This window comes from Myodes glareolus, chromosome 6, assembly GCF_982192425.1.
Source record: "Myodes glareolus chromosome 6, mMyoGla1.1, whole genome shotgun sequence".
NCBI classification, from domain to species: Eukaryota; Metazoa; Chordata; class Mammalia; order Rodentia; family Cricetidae; genus Myodes; species Myodes glareolus.
In genome coordinates, this window is record NC_142031.1 from 1,294,154 (window position 1) to 1,312,558 (window position 18,405).

Here is an 18,405-nt window from a genome sequence, read left to right on the forward strand (position 1 = left end):
AGTGGGGGTTAGGGGATTCACTCAAGCAGTGAGCCACCTGTGTGCTCTCCACAGACCCTCAGGCTGCCACAGAGGTCAGGCCTTTTCACCAGCATGAGAAACAGGAAGAGCTTGGTAGGAGGGCTTTCTATCTAGTGTATAGGATACAGAAGTCTCTACTACCCTACTCCATCTCCAAGCCCTGGAGTTTCAAAGATCCCATGCCTGTCTAAGGCTCACAGTTCACTTGAACTGGAGCAAGAAAGGCAACCTGATCTTTCTCTGCATCTTCCTCCTCCAGTTTGAACACACACCACATTTCAACTAGGGAGGATCATTGTTAGTGTTCTCTCTAAGCTGGACTACACAGAGGGAATTGTCCCTGCTACTCTGGTCCCACCTACTCTCAATATGGGGAGGGGATACCTTGATACTAGTTGAGACCACAAGTGCCTGGAAATTGTGGTTTAGTCTGGCTCTGGACAGATGAGAGAGCCCCCGAGAATACTGGCTAGGACTGGAGGAGGATGAGCTGCCTCCTGGTTAGAAGAAGCCAAAGTTTAGCAGGACAGGCTGACTGACCTCTCCCAAGGTTATCTCTGCCTGTTCCTCACTGGGAGCCATGGTTATGACACTGGCCGCAGGTATAATTTCTGTTTCTGGAAGACAATTAAGATTATATTAATAATCAGTCTTGGGAAAAGTCTAAGATTTTCAGATTGAATCAACTAAAAATGTATAAGACATACTTAGTGCAAACTCTGAGCCACTGCTAAGGAAAAATAAAGATGACTCAACTCATTGGGTCATCATCCTTATGGGTTGAAGACTCAATATGCAAGACATTATTTCCAAGCTGATGACATATTCAAAGTTATACCAATCACATTCATGAAAGGCTTCTCCCCTTGTTTTGCTTTTGTCTTTCTTTCTTTTTCTTTCTTTCTTTTCCTTCCTTCCTTCTTTCCTTCCTTCCTCCCTTCCTTTCTTCTTTCCTTTCTTTTTTCTTTCTTTCTTCCCCCAAGATAGGGCTTCTCAGTAGCTAGGAAGCCTGTCCTAGAACTCACTCCATGGACCAGGTTGGCCTTGAAATCACAGAGACCCACCAGCCTCTGCTGAGATTAAAGGTTTATGCCACCACCGCCCTACTGTTTTTCTTTTTATTAAGACAAGGTCTGGCCTAGCTCAGATTGACCTTGAACTCAGTGACCTTGAATTTCTGATTCTTTTGCTTTTCAGGTGTTGGGATTATAGATATGTATCAATATACCAACATGTCTGGCTTTGAGTGTGTGTGTGCATACATGTGCATAGAAACCAATAAATAAATTTTAAAATGTATCCAGAAATGCAAGGAATCAATATAATGAAAGAATGCAAGCAATTACTTTGAAAAAAGGAAAGCTGAGTAGAAGAAAGTCATGTACTTCATGACTTCAAGACTTAATCTAATTCATAACAACTAAGGAAGTATATTAGACAGGATAAATCAATCAACTAGTTAAAACAGAGAGCCTAAAGGCATTCCTCCCAGATGGTCAATAGATTACTGGCATAAGTAATCCATCCATCCAAATGTATATTCCTTTGGTTGTTTTGAGTTCGAGGTTAGCCTGGTCTACAGTAAGAGTTTCAGGAAAGCCAGGGCCATACAAAAAAAAAAACCCTGTTTTGAAAAAACAAAACAAAACAAACACACAAGCAAAAAAGAAAGAAAGAGAGAGCGAGAAAGAGAGAGAGAGGAAGGAAGGAAGGAAGGAAGGAAGGAGAAAAAGAAGACAGCAGGGAGGGGTGAAAGCAGCTGAAGGCAGCATCCTCGGGTGGAGAGTGTCTGCATTAAAATAGGGCCAGTGCCTCGATGTTGTTTTTTTCTTGTATTTTATTTACATTGGTGTTTTGCCCGCACATATGTCTGTGTGAGGTGTCACATCCCCTGAAACAGGAGTTACAGACAGTTGTGAGCTGCCATGTGGGTGCTGGGAATTGGAACCAGGTCCTCTGGAAGAGCAGTCAGTGCTCTTAACCACTGAGTCATCTCTCCAGTCCTGATCAGTTTTTAAAACTGTCTTTGTGTGCCAGGTGGTGGTGGCGCACGCCTTTAATCCCAGCACCCAGGAGGCAGAGGCAGGAGAATCTCTGTGAGTTTGAGGCCAGCCTGGTCTACAAGAGCTAGTTCTAGGACAGGACAGACTTCAAAGCTACAGCGAAACCCTGTCTCAAAAAACCAAAACCAAAACCAAAACCAAAACAACAACAATAACAAAACCCAAAACTGTCTTTGTGTATCATCTGCACTTTTCCACAGCTGGCGTGAAGCAAATGCCCTCCTCAGCCTCGGAGACTGGTGAGGCTGATAAAGACCAGCACCTGCAGGGACCACTTCACAGGCAGAACCTTCAAAGCCCCCACTCCTGTACACAATGTGACTGTCCGCATCTGGGGCTTCTGTCGATTCTGTTAGCTTCAACACAGAGTTTCAGTGAACCCCACAACCAGTGCATGTTTGCATCCATGGGGATTGTCTGCATCTATTATCACAACTGAAGCCCTGAGAAAGCTCTGCACCTTTGACCCTCTCAGTTGAGATGCTGACTCTCTGACCCCTGTGGTTGACTGGGGTTCTAAGGTGGCTGTGCTGAGAATGACTCTTGGATGGCCACCTTTGGGAGGCCCCTGTGTCCATGCCAGTCCTCTCTGAGACCTACTCAGCACTCAGCTGAGGCCACATTTCCTGGCTGGTTCAGGAATTAGTGCAGGAAGTTTGAAGTAGGTACCTGCTACCCACGCCTAAGCCTCCCCAACCCTTACCATCTTTCTCGGATTCTTTTCGGCTCTGGATGTCCACTGGGGAGGATTCATTGATATCAAGCTGTTGCTCAGAGAGGCTGGTAATGATCTTCTCATAGAGACTTTTGTCCTCACAGGTGTAGAGGCTGCTCTGAAAGCAAATTCAGAGACTTCATTTCGCATTCAGCTTCACAGACACCCTTGTCACCAGTGAGTCCAGGAGAAGACACAAATGTACTTGTGCCCAGGACTGCTGCCACCCCTTCTCCCAAGTCTCTGCTCTCATCTGTCTACTCTGGGTCTTTAGACCACAGCTTCAGCAGACGAATCCTCTCTGTCATCAGCTTGGATGTCCCATTGTAGACCCCACCATGAAGAGCGGAGTCTACCCTGTTTACACTCTGCTTGGTCACTTGCCCAGAGGCTGGTTCTACTCTAGCCTTGGTTGAGTTGACTCTCCTTTCTCCACAACTGTTTAGAGGCAGAATTTACAGATGCCCCGCTGGGCAACCCACTTACCTGCCCAAAGCAAGCCTGGCTCCCAGTCCCCCAATCCACTTGCCCTGCTCTCTGGTTCTGACCACTGCCCCACCTTTCCCTCACAGCAGCTTGCTCTCCATACTGCCTTGGCCATGGCTGCCCATTGGTCCTGTCACCTCCTGGGTAAGATGCTTTCTGGGGTCTTTGTTGGGGCACCTCAACAGAGCCAACAGGATTGCTTCATGCTTCTTCTAAGGATACTCAAGTATTTTAGAAGCACATAAGAGGCACATCTTTAGATCATCTTCCCCAAATGATCCCACAATCCATGAGCGTGGTGGTTCTTGAGCAGGACCCCTAGGCTGTTGCCATTCACTGTGGCCCATGCACAGTCTTCTTGGGAAAGGCAAAGGCCCTTTTCATACTCTGGGAAGAGATCCACGGTTTCCCAAGGAGCCTTTTCAGGGTCTTCCAATGCTCCTGCTCTCTGTGTGACACATGCTTTAAGGGAACCCCATCCTGATGCCACTGCTCCTGAGACCAGACTGCATGTGTCCTCCCTGAAGCCAGATATTTTTGCTCTCACTGATGAGAGGCTGTCTTGACATTTTCCTCTTCCCCCCTGATTTGCTGAGTCTCATTGGCTCACACATTTGTGCACACATGACTGGGAGGTTCCCCACCCATCCTGACTGAGCAGAACTGCGGAACCCATGGTCGCCACAAATGCTCACTATTTTCATGATGGGTTGGGGTTCTTCCATCTCAAAGAACTCAGAATCCGGGAGAAACTTGAATCTGGTGCCCAGGCCCCCAACATTGGTCAGTGTGATGGTCCGGGATGTGGTCTCACCCACCACATAGCTGCCAAATTCAATGAGTTCCTTGTCAAGGGACAGCTGCCAAAGAACACAAGCGTAAGCCATGGTGGCCTCGAGGCTGGTTGCATGCTCAGTAATAAATGACGACTGTGAGCCGCCATGTGGGTGCTAGGAACTGAAGCTGGGCCCTCTGCAGGACAACAATACTCCTGAGCAAAGCTATTACTTAGCAAAGGACCAAGGGTACAATGTGACCAACTGTCTCAGTCTCCTGCAGCCATGATGGCCCCGTCATGAGGGACCAGATCCCCAGACCAGAGCCAGAGAAAGTCCTTCTTGCCTCAAAAAGACAATCGTTCCCTAACCTACATTTAATGCAAAAGAATGCAGGGACAGAGGGACATAGTAAATGCAATGATAGGAAGCAGTTGTACAAATCTAGGAAGTCCTATAAAAGAATTGGCTTAGTAAGTTTTATGACCCAAAAGAGGAAAGGGGGCTGCTATCCTAGGCCAAAACATGCTCACCAATGTAATAATCAGGTGTAATCTCAATGACATAAAAATAGCAGCCATTGAAACGTAGTTTGGAGACAGTGGGACACACGTGATGTGAATAAGCATTAGGCGGTAATCGGGAATTCTGCTAGCCGCTTGGTGTCACACACAGACTATTATCTCAATCCTTCGCACTCTCTCTGCTCCCACGTTGCACTGGAGAAGGTCTCTCTCTGCCTCGCTCATTCTGAACGTGCTGGTGCTGCCGGCTGTGATGTCTACATTTTCAGTCACTTTCCATGAGGAGTTAATATATGGTGGACGCCGCTCCAGAGGCCAAAAGGCCATGGTGAGATAACCGGGGCAGAGCCGCCTGGCCCAGTCAGCCTGACCTTCTCAGCCCACGTCAGTCACCTCACAGTGAACCTGCGGGCTCACAAGCACATGCAGCACTAAAGACACACTACAGTCTATCACGAGTACTGAGGATGTGTGCTGTGGGTATCATTGTGGAAACAGCCAATGATATGGTGGATGTTGTCTAGAAATGCCAACATTTCTTGAGGGTGCTGAGTCTGATAACTTAATTTACTCTGAAGCAAAGGATGAAGCCAATGTGGCAGATGCTGAAGACGATCAGATGTAGATAGTGGACACATGGGGGCTCACTGCATGGCTATGGTTTTCATTATGCTTGTAGATTTACAATAAAAGCATATGGGGCTGAGAGATGTTTCAGCCATTAAGAGCACTGGCCACTCTTCCAGAGCTGAGCGCTAGTCCTAGCAACCATCCTAGAGGATCTGGTGCCCTCTTCTGGTATAACATTGTACATGCAGGTAGAGCTCTCATGCATAAAATAAAAAATAAATCTTTAAAAAAATATCTGAAAGCTGGGTGTAATGGTGCACATCTTTAATCCCACCACTCAGGAGGCAGAGGCAGGCTTGATTTCTCTGAGTTCGAGGCCAACCTGGTCTACAGAGTGAGTTCAAGGCCAGCCAGAGCTACATAATAAGACCTGATCTTGAATATTTATATATACTGAAGGACACACACAAGAGTTGAAGAAAGGACTGGCATCTCAGATGGCTCTCCTCCCCTCTGAACTCTGGGCTTCTCAGTCAGGGGCCCCATACAGAGTAGGGCTTATCTAGAAATTTCTAGCTCTGGTCTGATGACTCGCTTTTTCAGAATACCTCATGTCAGCCAGCCTAGGCCCGGGGTGGAGTCTGACTAGAGCGGACACTGGGCCGAGGCCTGCGGTGGTGCTCTAGCCCCATGCCCTGGGTGCTCCATGCCCTGGGTGTTCTACGCCCTGGGTGCCCCATGCCCTGGGCACTCCTAGGGTGCAGCCTAGAACAGACACTGGGCCAAGGCCTGTGGTGGCGCTCTAGCCCCATGTCCTTGGTGCTCCTAGGGTGCAGCCCTTATCATGGGGAGGGATTCTGAGAACTTAAACTTACAGAACATTTCTTCGTTGAACATTTCAGTGGAACAGAAAAGCTGCCTGTCTGAGCCAAAAATGAAACATTTCCTTCCAGATCTTTATTTATCTAAAAAACAAAACGATCCAAGTCACTATGAATTTCTACAATGACACAGTTACGCAGGTCGCAGCAGTGTAACTACCTACAGGTTGGCTGCAGGTCGCAGCATGTAACTATGGGTTGGGTGTAGGCCACAGCGGTGTGACTATGGCCTGGACGCAGGCCACATTGGTATAACTACGACCTGGATGCAGACTGCAGCGGTGTAACTACGACCTGGATGCAGACTGCAGCGGTGTAACTATGACCTGGATGCAGGTCGCAGCTGTGTAACTAAGGGCTGGACGCAGGCCACAGTGGTGTAACTACAGCCTGGATGCAGGCTGCAGGGGTGTAACTATGGGCTGGACCTGTCTACCACCAGCTCACTGGGCTCCCAGGGAAAGAACCCAAAGCCCGCTGCATACGCAGGTACTGAAGACACACACTTCACAATTTACGGAGAGTTACTTGCATAAGAGTGAAGACCAAACCTTCCAGCAAGCCCAGTTGTGCTAGCATTGCAGAAGGATGCTGAATTTGTTGTTAAGCCAGAAAAAGCAGCACCCTGTGTGATCCTCTGACATACCATAGGCTTGAAGGTGACCAGAACTTCACAGGACATCCCGGCTGACATGGGACCAGGGGGGTCAAAGCTGCAGGAACAGCACACACAGGGTAGTTAAGTCACTGTGGAAAGTGGATACTTGTTACGTGTTCAGCTGGGCCTTTAGGATTCCCTTCTCTCTATCTGTTCCACAGCTGTGCTGCTGGTTTTATGTCCACTTGACACAGGCTAGAATCATTTGAGAGACAGGAGCCTAAGCTGAGAAAACGCCTCTTGGCATCATTTTCATTAGTGATGGTATGGGAGGGGCCCGTAGGCGGAATCCTCATGGCCTCTGCCTCAGCACCTGCCTTCAGGTTCCTGTCGTGTGAGTTTCTGTCCTGACTTCCTTCGGTGACGAACTGTGATGTGGAAACCTTGTCCTCTCCAAGTCACTTTTGGTCGTGGTGTTTACATGAGCAGCCGTGGCCCTGAGACACCTCTACCTAGACGTGTTGGCCCACGAGCAGTCATGGCCCTGAGACACCTCAACCTAGACGTGTTGGCACACGAGCAGCTGTGGCCCTGAGACACCTCTACCTAGACGTTTCGGCACACGAGCAGCCGTGGCCCTGAGACACCTCAACCTAGACCTGTCGGCATGCGAGCAGCCGTGGCCCTGAGACACCTCTACCTAGACTTGTCGGCATGCAAGCAGTTCCAGGTCTGCTGTGTTCCTTACTGACTCAATTTCCTGATAAACAGGAGATACTGGGAGAATCTTCAAATGTTTGCCCAGTGAGCGAGCCGGCACATCCCCAAAGCCAACTACGAAAGGATGGAGGCTGTGGGCTGTCACTACCCTGGGGACGATCGCATGAAGGGAAGGGCTGTAAGTCAGGTTATCCAGTAAGACTGGCCCCCAACTGCAGGGGAACAAGATGGGAGCTAATCTGTCTTAGTCTGAGTCCTGGGTGAGCGAAAGGGTCTTCCTAGCATCAGGCCTATGCTTACAATGTTGGATTTCACATAATTTTCTTGGTTTGGAAATACACAAAAACTTAATATAAAAATGTCTCTAGGTGATGGGGAGCTACCTCAGTCAATAAACCTCTTGCTATGTATGCTTAAGGACCAGAATTCAATCCCCAGAATTTGAGAAGAAGCCAGGTGTGGTGGTATATACTTATAATTACAGCACTGAGGAGGCAGAGACAGGAAGATCCCTGGGGCACTCGCCCTGAAGACTAAGTGGTAAGAGGATCAGAATCCAAGCTGTGTATGTGTGGGGTGTTCATGGACCAACTCAGTGAGAAACAGGGCCAAACTCTAGAACATAGTAAAGTTATAGAGATACAAAGTCACAGGAAGAAAGAAAAAGACACTTAAGAAAAGGCATACACACACACACACACACACACACACACACACACACACACACGAGACCAAAAGAAATGGTAAGTGGTAAGTCTGGAAATCTTAAAATAAAAGTTATGGCTGGGCAGTGGTGGCTCACACCTTTAATCCCAGCATTTGGGAGGCAGAGACAGGTGGGTCTGTGAATTCAAGATGAGCTTGATCTACAGAGTGAGTTCCAGGACAGCCAAGACTACATGAAGAAAGAAGAAATCTTGTCTCAAAAAACCAGAGAGAGAGAGAGAGAGAGAGAGAGAGAGAGAGAGAGAGAGAGAAGAAATGTCGGCTCATCTGAAAAAGAACTAGGAATTTTTAGAAATGAGAAACGTAGTACTGAAACAAGACACACAGTCAGCAGCTTCTGCAGCCAGCGAGGAACAGCTGAAGGGACCAGAAGCTGGGCCTCCTCACACACTTCATGAATAGGCCGAGTGTGTGAGGCAGGTGCCATAAGGACAAGGAAACTGGAGAGGGAGGCTCCACATGGGAGGAGCAGGGCAGAGACAAAGCAAGTCGTGGGGAGCTGAGTAGGGAGAGCTGATGTTTGCAGGGTAAGGATGAACCATTTTTAGAACTGCTCAAAGATATGAACCTCAGCTCCAAGAGTACAATTCATGTAAAGAGGACCAAGCATCCCAGGTATGCTGCAGTGGAGCTGCGAAACACTGAGGGCCAGGAGCTCAGTGCAGCCAGAGGAAACTGAGAAACATACTAGACAGAGTCACAGCCACAACAGCAAAAGACACCAGAAGACAGAAATGGACTCTGGTCTTCGAATGCGGAGAGAAATTTTAATCTAGGCCTGGAAAGGAGGGCTTTGTGGTAGCTGAGGTCATAGTGACCACCACCCAGCCCACGGGACAAGTGACTCCGCATTGCTAAAAGACAGAGAAGCTCCCAGATCTCAAATTAACACAGTTTGTAAACTGCTAGAAAGAAGGAGTAGAGGACCAGAAGATCCCACTGTCCCCTCTCACTCAGTTCCCAGGAGGACAGCACCTCTTAGGTGGGAAGCCCTGATCAGAGCTTTGCCAGCCAGTACAATTTATGGAGAAGAAAGAGAGCCCTAGAACCTGAGCAGAGGAGTCAGGGAACAATTTATATTAAGCCCTCATTTCAGAAAATGCATATCACACACTAAGAGATGCAGGTGATTTGAGCTGTGAACAGACCTGCCCATAAGCTGAATACCATGAAACATACCTGTCGTGAGGGAGGAGGATTGCAGGTCTGAGAGACCAGCCTAGGGTGCAGAGCAAGACTCTGGTTCAAAAATAACAAAAAGGAAAAAGGGGGAGAAAGAAAGACGAAGGTCAGTGCTAAGAAATAAATCAGAAAGTGCTGAAAACATTGCAAGGTGAAAAAACGGGTGAGGTGGGAATGGAGAAAGAACAGCATTAAAGGTAATGATACTGATACAGGAAAATGATACTGAAAAGGCCAGCCAAGAAGTGACAACATGTGCATAAGAGGATTCTTAGAAAAGGGGAAAAAATGAAACACTTGCACAAAGAGGAAAATAAATTATAGTTCAGAAAAGCAGTCTCGGAATCTTCATAGCGAGAAAGATGCTAGCTGCCAACCGGGGCTACTACAGTGCCCAAACCCACACAGTAAAAACGTGAGGAGTCTCAGCCCATCCAAAAGACCACACAGGTCTTCGTGACTTCAATATTAAAAGACGGAGCAGTGACCTCGCCAAGTCTTCAAGGCAGGTCGGCCCATGGACTCATGCCTCGACTCTGCAAGACTCACTCAATATGGATGAAGTCCTTCAGGTTCTCCTCCACACCCACCAGCTTACAATAGTTGATTGTGTAAGTAGCATTGATCAATGTGATCTTCTTCTTGTACACTTTGCCAATATCAAATTCCTGCAGAGACAGAGGAGACAGGATGGCCCCAAGTCCGCCAGCAGCCCCGAGAACAGGCCAGGGAAAAGGGGTCTACTCTGGTACTGACTCACGAGAGGCTCAGGAGAGGGAACGGACACACAGGGTGTTTATCTTAGCCTCCCTTCTGTAAATGCTGACACTAGCCAGCTGGTGGTGGGTGCTGGCGTCCTTGGGGCCCCTCTTAAGAAGGTGGGATTACTTGTTATCCCCTTCACAGGAGTTCAGGCCCCTTTAAAGGTACGCCTGGTGCCCGCTCCTTAGGCTGGCAGCGCAGCCCTTGCATACCAACCCCAAAGCAGGCGACTTCTCAAGGTTTCCCAAGGTCAGAACAGAAAGTGTCAGAGGCAGGAGAGTAGATGAAAGGCTTTTTTCCTTGATCATGGCTCACCTTGAAGTGAATGACCTCGGGCTTGCTGTTGAATGGGCGACCCTTGAACTCCCTCCCAGAGACCACCTGCTTATGGACCACCCCACTGCGCAGCTGCTCCATCGTGCGAGCCAGGATGTCCTTGTCCATCTTGGTGCCGCCCAGAGGCTTCTGTTCCATGTCCTTCTTGGACACCTTGGGTTCAAAAAGACAGACAGCCATGCTTGTTCAAAGCCTAATAATGAACAAAGTGCAGGGCCAAAGCTGGCAGATCCAGGAAAGGCTGGCTACAGCCCAGTGCTTTTGAAGATTATGGAAAGGGGAGCAGGACTTCGAGTCCGAAGGAAGCAGTGGCAGGCACAGGATGGGGCAGAAGACGGGCAATCGCATCCAGGAACCTGGAACCTCAGTGTGGTTCAGGGTTACTCCCAGTGAAGGACCTGACAGAGGAAAACTCTCACCTGGTGTGCCTTGTACTCTTTGCTCCAAAGCCCTGGGATATCTGGTTCAGCCAGGACCTCCTCCTCTGTACTAATGCTCCCCAGGTCCATCTGCACAGACTCACTGGATATGGCTTTCAGCAGACAGGTAGGCTTGGGGTGTAAGGCCATCTCACTTTCCTGCCAGTGGAAGAGATAAGCTCACTGCAGAATCAAGAAGGAATAGGTGAGCAGCAAGAGAACCGGTCCCTGGGGAACCCTGTTGGGCGCTTGGCCTGACGACCCCAGTGTAGTGGGAGGCTGCTTGTTGGTTCCCCGTGTTGTTGTTGTTGTTGTTATTTCTTCTTCTTTTTGAGAGACAGTCTTTCTATGTAATTCTGACTGTCCTGGAACTCACTATGTAGACCAGACTGGGCTTGACCTCACAGATATCTACTTGCTTCTGCCTCCCCAGTGCTGAGATTCAAGGAATTCTTTTGTTCTTTGCAGAGACAATTGTGCACACACAAATCCTTGTAACTTTAAAATACACCATCCTCATGACTACGGATGACTGAACGCCTTCCAGTGGTGTTCAGCAGAGCTCACAAGAAGGCCTTGTTCATAGGAAGATACTCTGAGTAGTGGGCCTGTTGTAATTGTCCCTAGTGTCCCATCACAGATACTCCTTGTGTTAATTTCATGATAGATGGCACACCAGCCCTGGGGAAGTCCTGTGAAGACTCAGAAAATATGGTGGTACTGGTTTTACTGGAACCGTCTTGGGGTTCAGGACTCATGTGATTGCTCTGTACTATACTTGTAGGGTACACCATGGGAAACGTGGAGGAAAGAAGGAGGACACTGTAAACCCTAGAGAGCAGATTAAGGCTGGGGTACAGGAGCTCCAGGAAAGTGAGTGACTCAGGGTGGCCGGGAAGGCCTCTCGGAGAGAGAATGGAAGGAGGAGCAGATGTGGCTCCAGGGAAGGACGCTGCACCACAAGGAGAAGTGACTGAGAGGTAGAGGTTCCACCTGGCACACAGAGAGGCGAGAAACAGGAAAAAGCCTATGATGCACTAAAATGCTCCAGAGGCCAAAGCCCAGGAAGCCCAAGAAAGCAGCTGGTAGAGAATGCAGGGTGCTGGGCTAAGGAGCACCCAAGGCTCTCACACCTTGAAGAAGAGGTAAACCAGCCTAGGGTGTTGTCTAACACAGACCACTGGCTCAGACCAGGACTTTGGTGTGACTGAGAGGAATCCTCAGCCTTCAGGAGGCTCTAGGAATACCTGGCAGTGGGCAGTAACACCTGTATGGACTCTGGCTTATACCAGTCTCTTCACATGAGACTGACTCCACTTTGTACACAGGGACAGATGAGGAACTTTCCCCTACCCATAGAGAGGCAGCTTTGTGGGACTCTAAGAGCACCGTTGGCTAAGATGAGGAACTCACACGAGGGAAAAAGGACTCTGGTGGGTATCAGAGGGCCATTACCCTGGGGACCGCGTTCAAGTGCGACCGAAGCCTGAAAACAGCAGTGCCCTACTCACCAGCAGGTGACTGGAGGGTGTGGCAGGCTTCCCCTCGCAGAAGTCGGAGATGTACTTCCAGGTCTTGTTCCGCAGAGTCCATCCGTCTCTGGCTTTACAAGGTGGGTGCTGTTTCTTTTTCCTGTTTCCTTCCTCAGCTTCCTCTTTCAAGATTCGACTTACAATCTCCTGCTTCCGGAGTTTCTGCTCCTCTTCAAAAGCCCTACGAGCAGGTTCTTCTCAGGTAAAGCCAGGTGCTTCCCAGCACCTGTAAGGGGGCACCTAGTAGCTGCTAGGGTTAAGTATGGTGTTTCTTTTTGCTCTCTGGCTCCTTTGCAAGAGCTCATGCAGAACCTTCAAGGACTCTGGTGTTAGGACATCTGCTTGGATGGAGAGTATAACAGAGAAGGCTCACAGGGCTGCTAAGCTGCACATGTGACTTGGGTCCTCACCTTACCATACCCTGCCTTGCCCTGTCTGGCTTTGAACTGCCTCATTCAGCCCAGTCTAGAAGTCCCCACAGCAAACTCTGGCCTTCGTGAGCTTCTCTGCCCTAGCTTCTAGGCTTGTGGTTTAAGAGACGCAGCAAAGATAAAAGGCAAGGGCAGCATTAGGGTTTGGTGACAACTGACTCACTCATTCACAGATTCATTATAGCCAGCCCTTGCTAGGTACCACTCAGGCAACAAACCTACAACCACATCAAATGTGGGAAGACTGACAGGAAACATCAAAACTCTGGTGCAATTGTAGTGGTGTGCCTGCTTGTGTGTGTGTGTGAGTGTGTGTGTGTGTGGGTGTGTGTGTATGTGCGTTTTGCACATCTGTGAGACACTTTGAATAGGAAGATATCTTGTAGCCGGAGAGCCAACAGGCAATATCCAAGCAGATCCTATGCAGTGACCAGCAGGGGTCAGGGACTTGGGAGAAACGGCTTGGCCCTTCAGAAAGGACAGTTTTAGGCAGAGACACTGAGGAGCCGGGTTACATAGAAATTACCTAAATGGTGTGCGTGAGGTGGAAAAGGTCAAGATGAGGTAGAGCTCCTTGAAAACTGTGGGGAAAGCACCAACTCACGGCCTGGAGGTGTGAATGAGCCCCAGGTACCCCCAGGGAGGAGGGAGTCACAGGAACTCAGGAACCTCATAGCTGAAGAACCAGGAAATCAGAAGCAAGGAAAGAGGCAACCTCGCCCATAACAGCCTCTATAAAAATCCCCAAATGCCAGGATCCCATGGAGACTTCTGCAGTCAGGGCTGGGGCGGAGGGTGCTGGAGTTCTTGTCCCTCAACCCACAGCTGCTTTTGGCAAGAAGCTGGCAGGAGTTAGCTTTGCTGCTTTGGGGGATGGAGTTTAAGTCTTTTGTATCTCTGTGCACACTTCCAGGCTCTCCTGGCTCTCACCGATGCTGGGCTTCCAGCTCCTGCTGCCTGCGCTGATGGATAAGGTGCTTGAACGCGTCTCCACCTTGGGCCAGGATCATCTCCTTCTCTACAAGGGCCTTCTGCTTAGCCAGCTCTGCCCTGCCCTGGCCCCATGCTTGAAACTTCTTTAGTGTTTCCTGGAAACAGGGAACTCGAGAGTCACGATACCAGAAAATGCCATGCACACACACGCAGTACTCATTCAGGCCTTTTCTTTGAACACATGTGCTGTGGGACAATGGTCTGTACTCTGGCACCTGTATTTTAGATAAATGCTGATTGGCCAGCAGTCAGGCAGGAAGTAGAGGTGAGGCAACGAGAGTTATGGGAAAAGAGAAGTTTCATTCTGCATTCATCACCCAGGCACAGAGTAAGCAAGATGTGACTGCCTCGCTGAAAAAGATATCAAACCAAATGGCTAACACAGACAAGAATTATGGGCTAATATAAGTTATAAGAGTTAATAAGAAGCCTGAGTTAATAGGTCAATCAGTTTATAATTAATATAGACCTCTGTGTACTTCTCTGTGACTGAACGGCTGCCTGGCTGGGCAGGACAGGGTGGGACAGAAACCTCTGTCAATATGCATGCATTCAAATCAATGCTGAAACCTATAGGTCCCAAGGTTGGCAATTTGCAAACACTTTTCATAATTTTCCCTGAGTCTCTTGCCCAGCACACAGCCCTGGGTTCGTTCTCTGGGTATGGAATTCTGTGCTTCTGTGCTCATGCTGGGCACCCACCGTTTGTTCCCTTGCCCCTGGGTCTTCATAGTTCTGAGCAGGTGGTGCCCTGCTCCTTCCTACCACATTCCTGAGCCCTGGTGCTGGCCCTCACATCGCCCTGGGTCCTGTCATGACTCTTCCTCTGAGATGAGGTCCTCTCAGAACAGAGTTGTGTTCCTGCAGGGAGCAGCTGGGCAGGCTGCAGGGATCATGGCAGGAGCCAAAGGTAGAATTCTGGCTTCCACGAGCAGGTCCCGGGGGGTGGTCAGGGGGTTGATGTGCCCAGAGGCTGCAGGTGGAGCTGCACCTACCCGACTGGCAGTGATGCTGTTCTTCAGCGCCAGCACAGCATCCATGCGCCGTTTCATGTGCTTGCGGGACTCCATCTCCTCCTCCTGCTCTCGCTCTCGAATTCTGGAGTAATGTGCATTTTATTTATTTGTTTTTGTTTGTTTTGAGATGGGGCTCTCTGTGTAGCCCTGGCTGTCCTGGAATTCACTATGTAGACCAGGCTGACCTCAAACTGAGACATCAGTCTGCCTCTGCCTTCTGAGTGCTGGGATTAAGGGTGTGTGCTGCTATGCCTGGTATAATGTGAATTTTAATAGGGATTTATGTAGGTAATGTTGACAATTACAGAGTTATAGGAGTCTCGGGTGCCGGTTACTACTACCAGAGAAAGAACAAGAGCTGACAACACAAAGGTAAGACGGATGAGCCTTGCTGTCCAGCGCCTGGACCTACGGGACAGGTGGCTGGGGACGCTCTCCAGACCCCAGGGCCTCACGGTTGCTTGTGCTCCTCTTGCAAATATAAACAGCAGCTTAAAATAAAAACTCCAGATCTATTTGCTTCTGATGATTAGGTAATGACTGAATCATGGAATTTCAAAGTGAAGGCCAGGAACCCACACTCCTAGATTCCTTAAGGGCATTGACAGAAGACAGAGTTAAAGTGAGAACCCACCTTCCCAGAGAGGCCTTCAGGAACTTCACAGCAATCCTGTGGTTTTTCTGGGCATCTTCCACCAGTTTCTGATGTTTCTGCCCCAGCTCTTTCTGCACATGCAAGGACTTCCTGCAGTGACACAGCAGAGACTAGAATAAGTGTAACATAATGGACCCAGGTATACTATGTTAAACACAGTGCTGCTGGGGGCTCTTGTTTAAGGAAGTCACAAAAAAACAGGGTCTGACCTAGGCTGAGCAGGAGTCTGGCAGAAGAGAGACGAGAGGGACTTGCGTCATTTTGGGCGAGCAGAGTCCAGTGGCCCCCTAGCTCCTGGGGATCAGTGGTTGATCAGAGATAGGGGCTGCCCCAGAGGATGGGTAGCAACTGAGCACTCCAAGGCTTTCGTGGGCAAAGAAGTATCGTGATACGTGACAGGGTCAGAGAACAGCACAGCTCCGAAGGGATAGAGGAATGCGCAGAAGGAAGGGTCTGATGGTTTCATTGGTGCATGTCAGTGGTGACGGTGGACACTTAACATGAAGTAAGGAGCCTGGGCAGGACCACGGCACAGGTGCAAAGAGCTGGGTCTAGAAAGCCTTGGTGGAGAACACAAAGGAACTGGGCAAGGGCCAGGTCTGGGTGGCACTTACTGGGCCCTCAGCAGACGGTTCCTCTCCACCTTCTCCAGGGTTTCTTTTTCCTTCTGAAGCTGCTGAGCTGCGTGCACCTCAAGGCTACTCTGCCTAGCTTCTGCCTCTTCTTCATTACGCTTCCGGACATCCTCAAATTGCCCCTTCTGAATCTCAATGTGCCACATGGCATTCCTTGCGAAAATAAATCATTTGTTCTTTATGGTAGCTAAGGGTTTGAAGACCTGGTGCCACTCCTGTCTGTGAGCTGGGGTGATCCTGCTGGTACTTTATTTTGATAATTATTCTAGGCAGATGATAGACGCTGATGAGGGACCAGCACCCTCCTCTAAGGTTTCCCCTTGGCCCAATATTACCAGAGAATGAGGTCCCACCACCTGGTCTCCATACTTAAGAAAATTACCACCACATCAAATCTAGCCTGAGCTAGCATCTGGCCACAGGCACTCACCTGAATGAGCAGTCAGCTCACTGTAGTGGCCCCCTTGCTGGGCCTGAGGAAAACATTTAGAAAATGTCTTCTGAGAGAGTCACTGGAGCTACCAGGAACCACCCTAAGTCTTCAAACATGCCTGGGAAAAGGCTCAGAGGATGATAGCAGCCAGCCTAGTCCAGGGCGTATCTGGATAATGAAGATCTGTCTAACTCTGGTCTCAGGTGACTCTCACCAACGGCCAGTAAGTACTGCATCTGCGGTGGCTCCAATGCACCCCTCCCTCAGGGTCCCGGCACAAGTTCACATGGCTTGTAGTTCAGCCTCACTTGGGATGAGTAGCAGGAAGGTAAGTACAAAATCATCTTTCCTAGGATGTGGGAAACCATGCACCCACCATGTGCCTCTGCAATGACTCAAGGATGGTTTCCAGCCAATGAAGCTGATGTGTCTAGATATATTACAGAATACTGAACGTGGCTATCTACGAGCATCTTCTGGGACCTTGCTCTGCCAGGAGGACCCTGCTAGACCAGAACTAATGACAGAAGGAGCATGACTCACCATACAACACTGGGAAGCACTAAAGCTGACTTTGTGTATCTGACAGCAAGGCAAATGTCCCAAGTCCGTCCTGTATAGTTATAGATTTTTAATAACTGTGCTAACGTGTATTAAGAAAATTTCCTTCCATTCTTATTTTGTTAATTTTTTTTCAAGACAGGGTTTCTCTGTGTTGCTTTGTAACTAGCTCTTTTTTTTTTAAAGATTGTATGTATTATGTATGCAGTGTTCTGTCTGCATGTACACCTGCAGGTCAGAAGAGGGCACCAGATCTCATAGATGGTTGTGAGCCACCATGTGGTTGCTGGGTCTTGAACTCAGGACCACTGGAAGAGCAGACACTGCTCTTAACCTCTGAGCCATCTCTCCAGCCCTGTAACTAGCTCTAATAGACTAGGCTGGCCTTGAACTCACAGAGATCTGCCATCCTCCGCCTCCCTAGTGCAGTGCTGGGATTAAAGGCGTGTGCCATCACTGACCAGATAAATTATTTGTTAACAAGTCATGACTATGGAGTTGAGTCTACTCTTTCTCCTCAATCAGTTCCATGGTAGTTATAGGAAACCTAGACTAAGAGCTGAGATTCTAGAAGTCTCTCAGTGTTGAGTGGAAGAAGGGGACCACATGTCTGGAGAGAACATGCTATAGAGACTTTGTAGGGAGCGCTCCTTTTAGTATAGCTCCAACAACATTCAAAGTCACATGGTCCTGTGACGTGTGCTAGGGATACAGGTGAGAAACATGGCCTTTAGAAATGGGCTCTGTGCTGGTGGAATCCAAAGAGGCAGAGACCAGCTGGCCTCTTTGGCAGAGACACAGAAAGGTAGGTTCTGTGTGTCTCATGTAGATAGGACAAAAGGCTTTGGGGGCAGTGGCAAGCTGATCTCAGATTCCACATAAACAGACAGAAAAACCACCAGAGACCTTCTCTTGAGTCACCAGTGTGGCAGAGAGAGATGACAGCAAGAGAAGGTTCAAAGAAAAGAGATGCTGCTGGCCCTGGAGAAAGGAGAAGATGCCATGGCCATTTGTGAATTCCCGCTAGGAGTGAATTTGACTTTGTTTTAACGTGAAAAAACATTAAGAAGTAAACAGATGCATCTAGCAGCTCAATCCTGGCAGGGCTTCCAGGGGTCTTGCCTGTCCTGGTTTCAGAACCACCGAGAGAAAGTGCCAATACTAGCCAAGTGTCAATCAAGAACAGTATAAAGTCTCACTTTCTCAGACACGGATGGACTGATTTGTCTCAGCTGTGCTTAGGGTGTTGCCTTGAGTCGTGACCAGTTCTTACAGGTGTAAGTCAGGGACTGGTTTGAGGCTCAAGAGTCCACTGAGGGGGAGGGTAAGACGCTTGGTCTGCCTGTAGTGTGTAGCCAGGAGTCAGCAGT

General features: G+C 48.9%; 1 protein-coding gene across 6 annotated transcripts in view; it reads right to left on the minus strand.

Moving 5' to 3' along the window:
* Positions 1-18,405, minus strand: part of Cfap74 (cilia and flagella associated protein 74) — a 64,002-nt gene that overhangs the window by 33,810 nt on the left and 11,787 nt on the right. For all 6 annotated transcript variants that reach the window (XR_015002121.1, XR_015002122.1, XM_085690182.1 and 3 more), the window contains 13 exons: positions 16,021-16,194; positions 15,386-15,496; positions 14,731-14,833; positions 13,673-13,830; positions 12,291-12,492; positions 10,780-10,938; positions 10,340-10,513; positions 9,812-9,930; positions 6,683-6,749; positions 6,031-6,120; positions 3,981-4,145; positions 2,788-2,917; positions 562-638 (listed from right to left, as the gene is read on the minus strand). Coding sequence is in view for 4 of the 6 variants with exons in the window: in XM_085690182.1 (XP_085546308.1) it covers positions 562-638; positions 2,788-2,917; positions 3,981-4,145; positions 6,031-6,120; positions 6,683-6,749; positions 9,812-9,930; positions 10,340-10,513; positions 10,780-10,938; positions 12,291-12,492; positions 13,673-13,830; positions 14,731-14,833; positions 15,386-15,496; positions 16,021-16,194 (1,729 nt within the window). In the remaining 2 variants the exon portion in view is untranslated. The remainder of the gene's footprint in view (positions 1-561; positions 639-2,787; positions 2,918-3,980; positions 4,146-6,030; positions 6,121-6,682; positions 6,750-9,811; positions 9,931-10,339; positions 10,514-10,779; positions 10,939-12,290; positions 12,493-13,672; positions 13,831-14,730; positions 14,834-15,385; positions 15,497-16,020; positions 16,195-18,405) is intronic.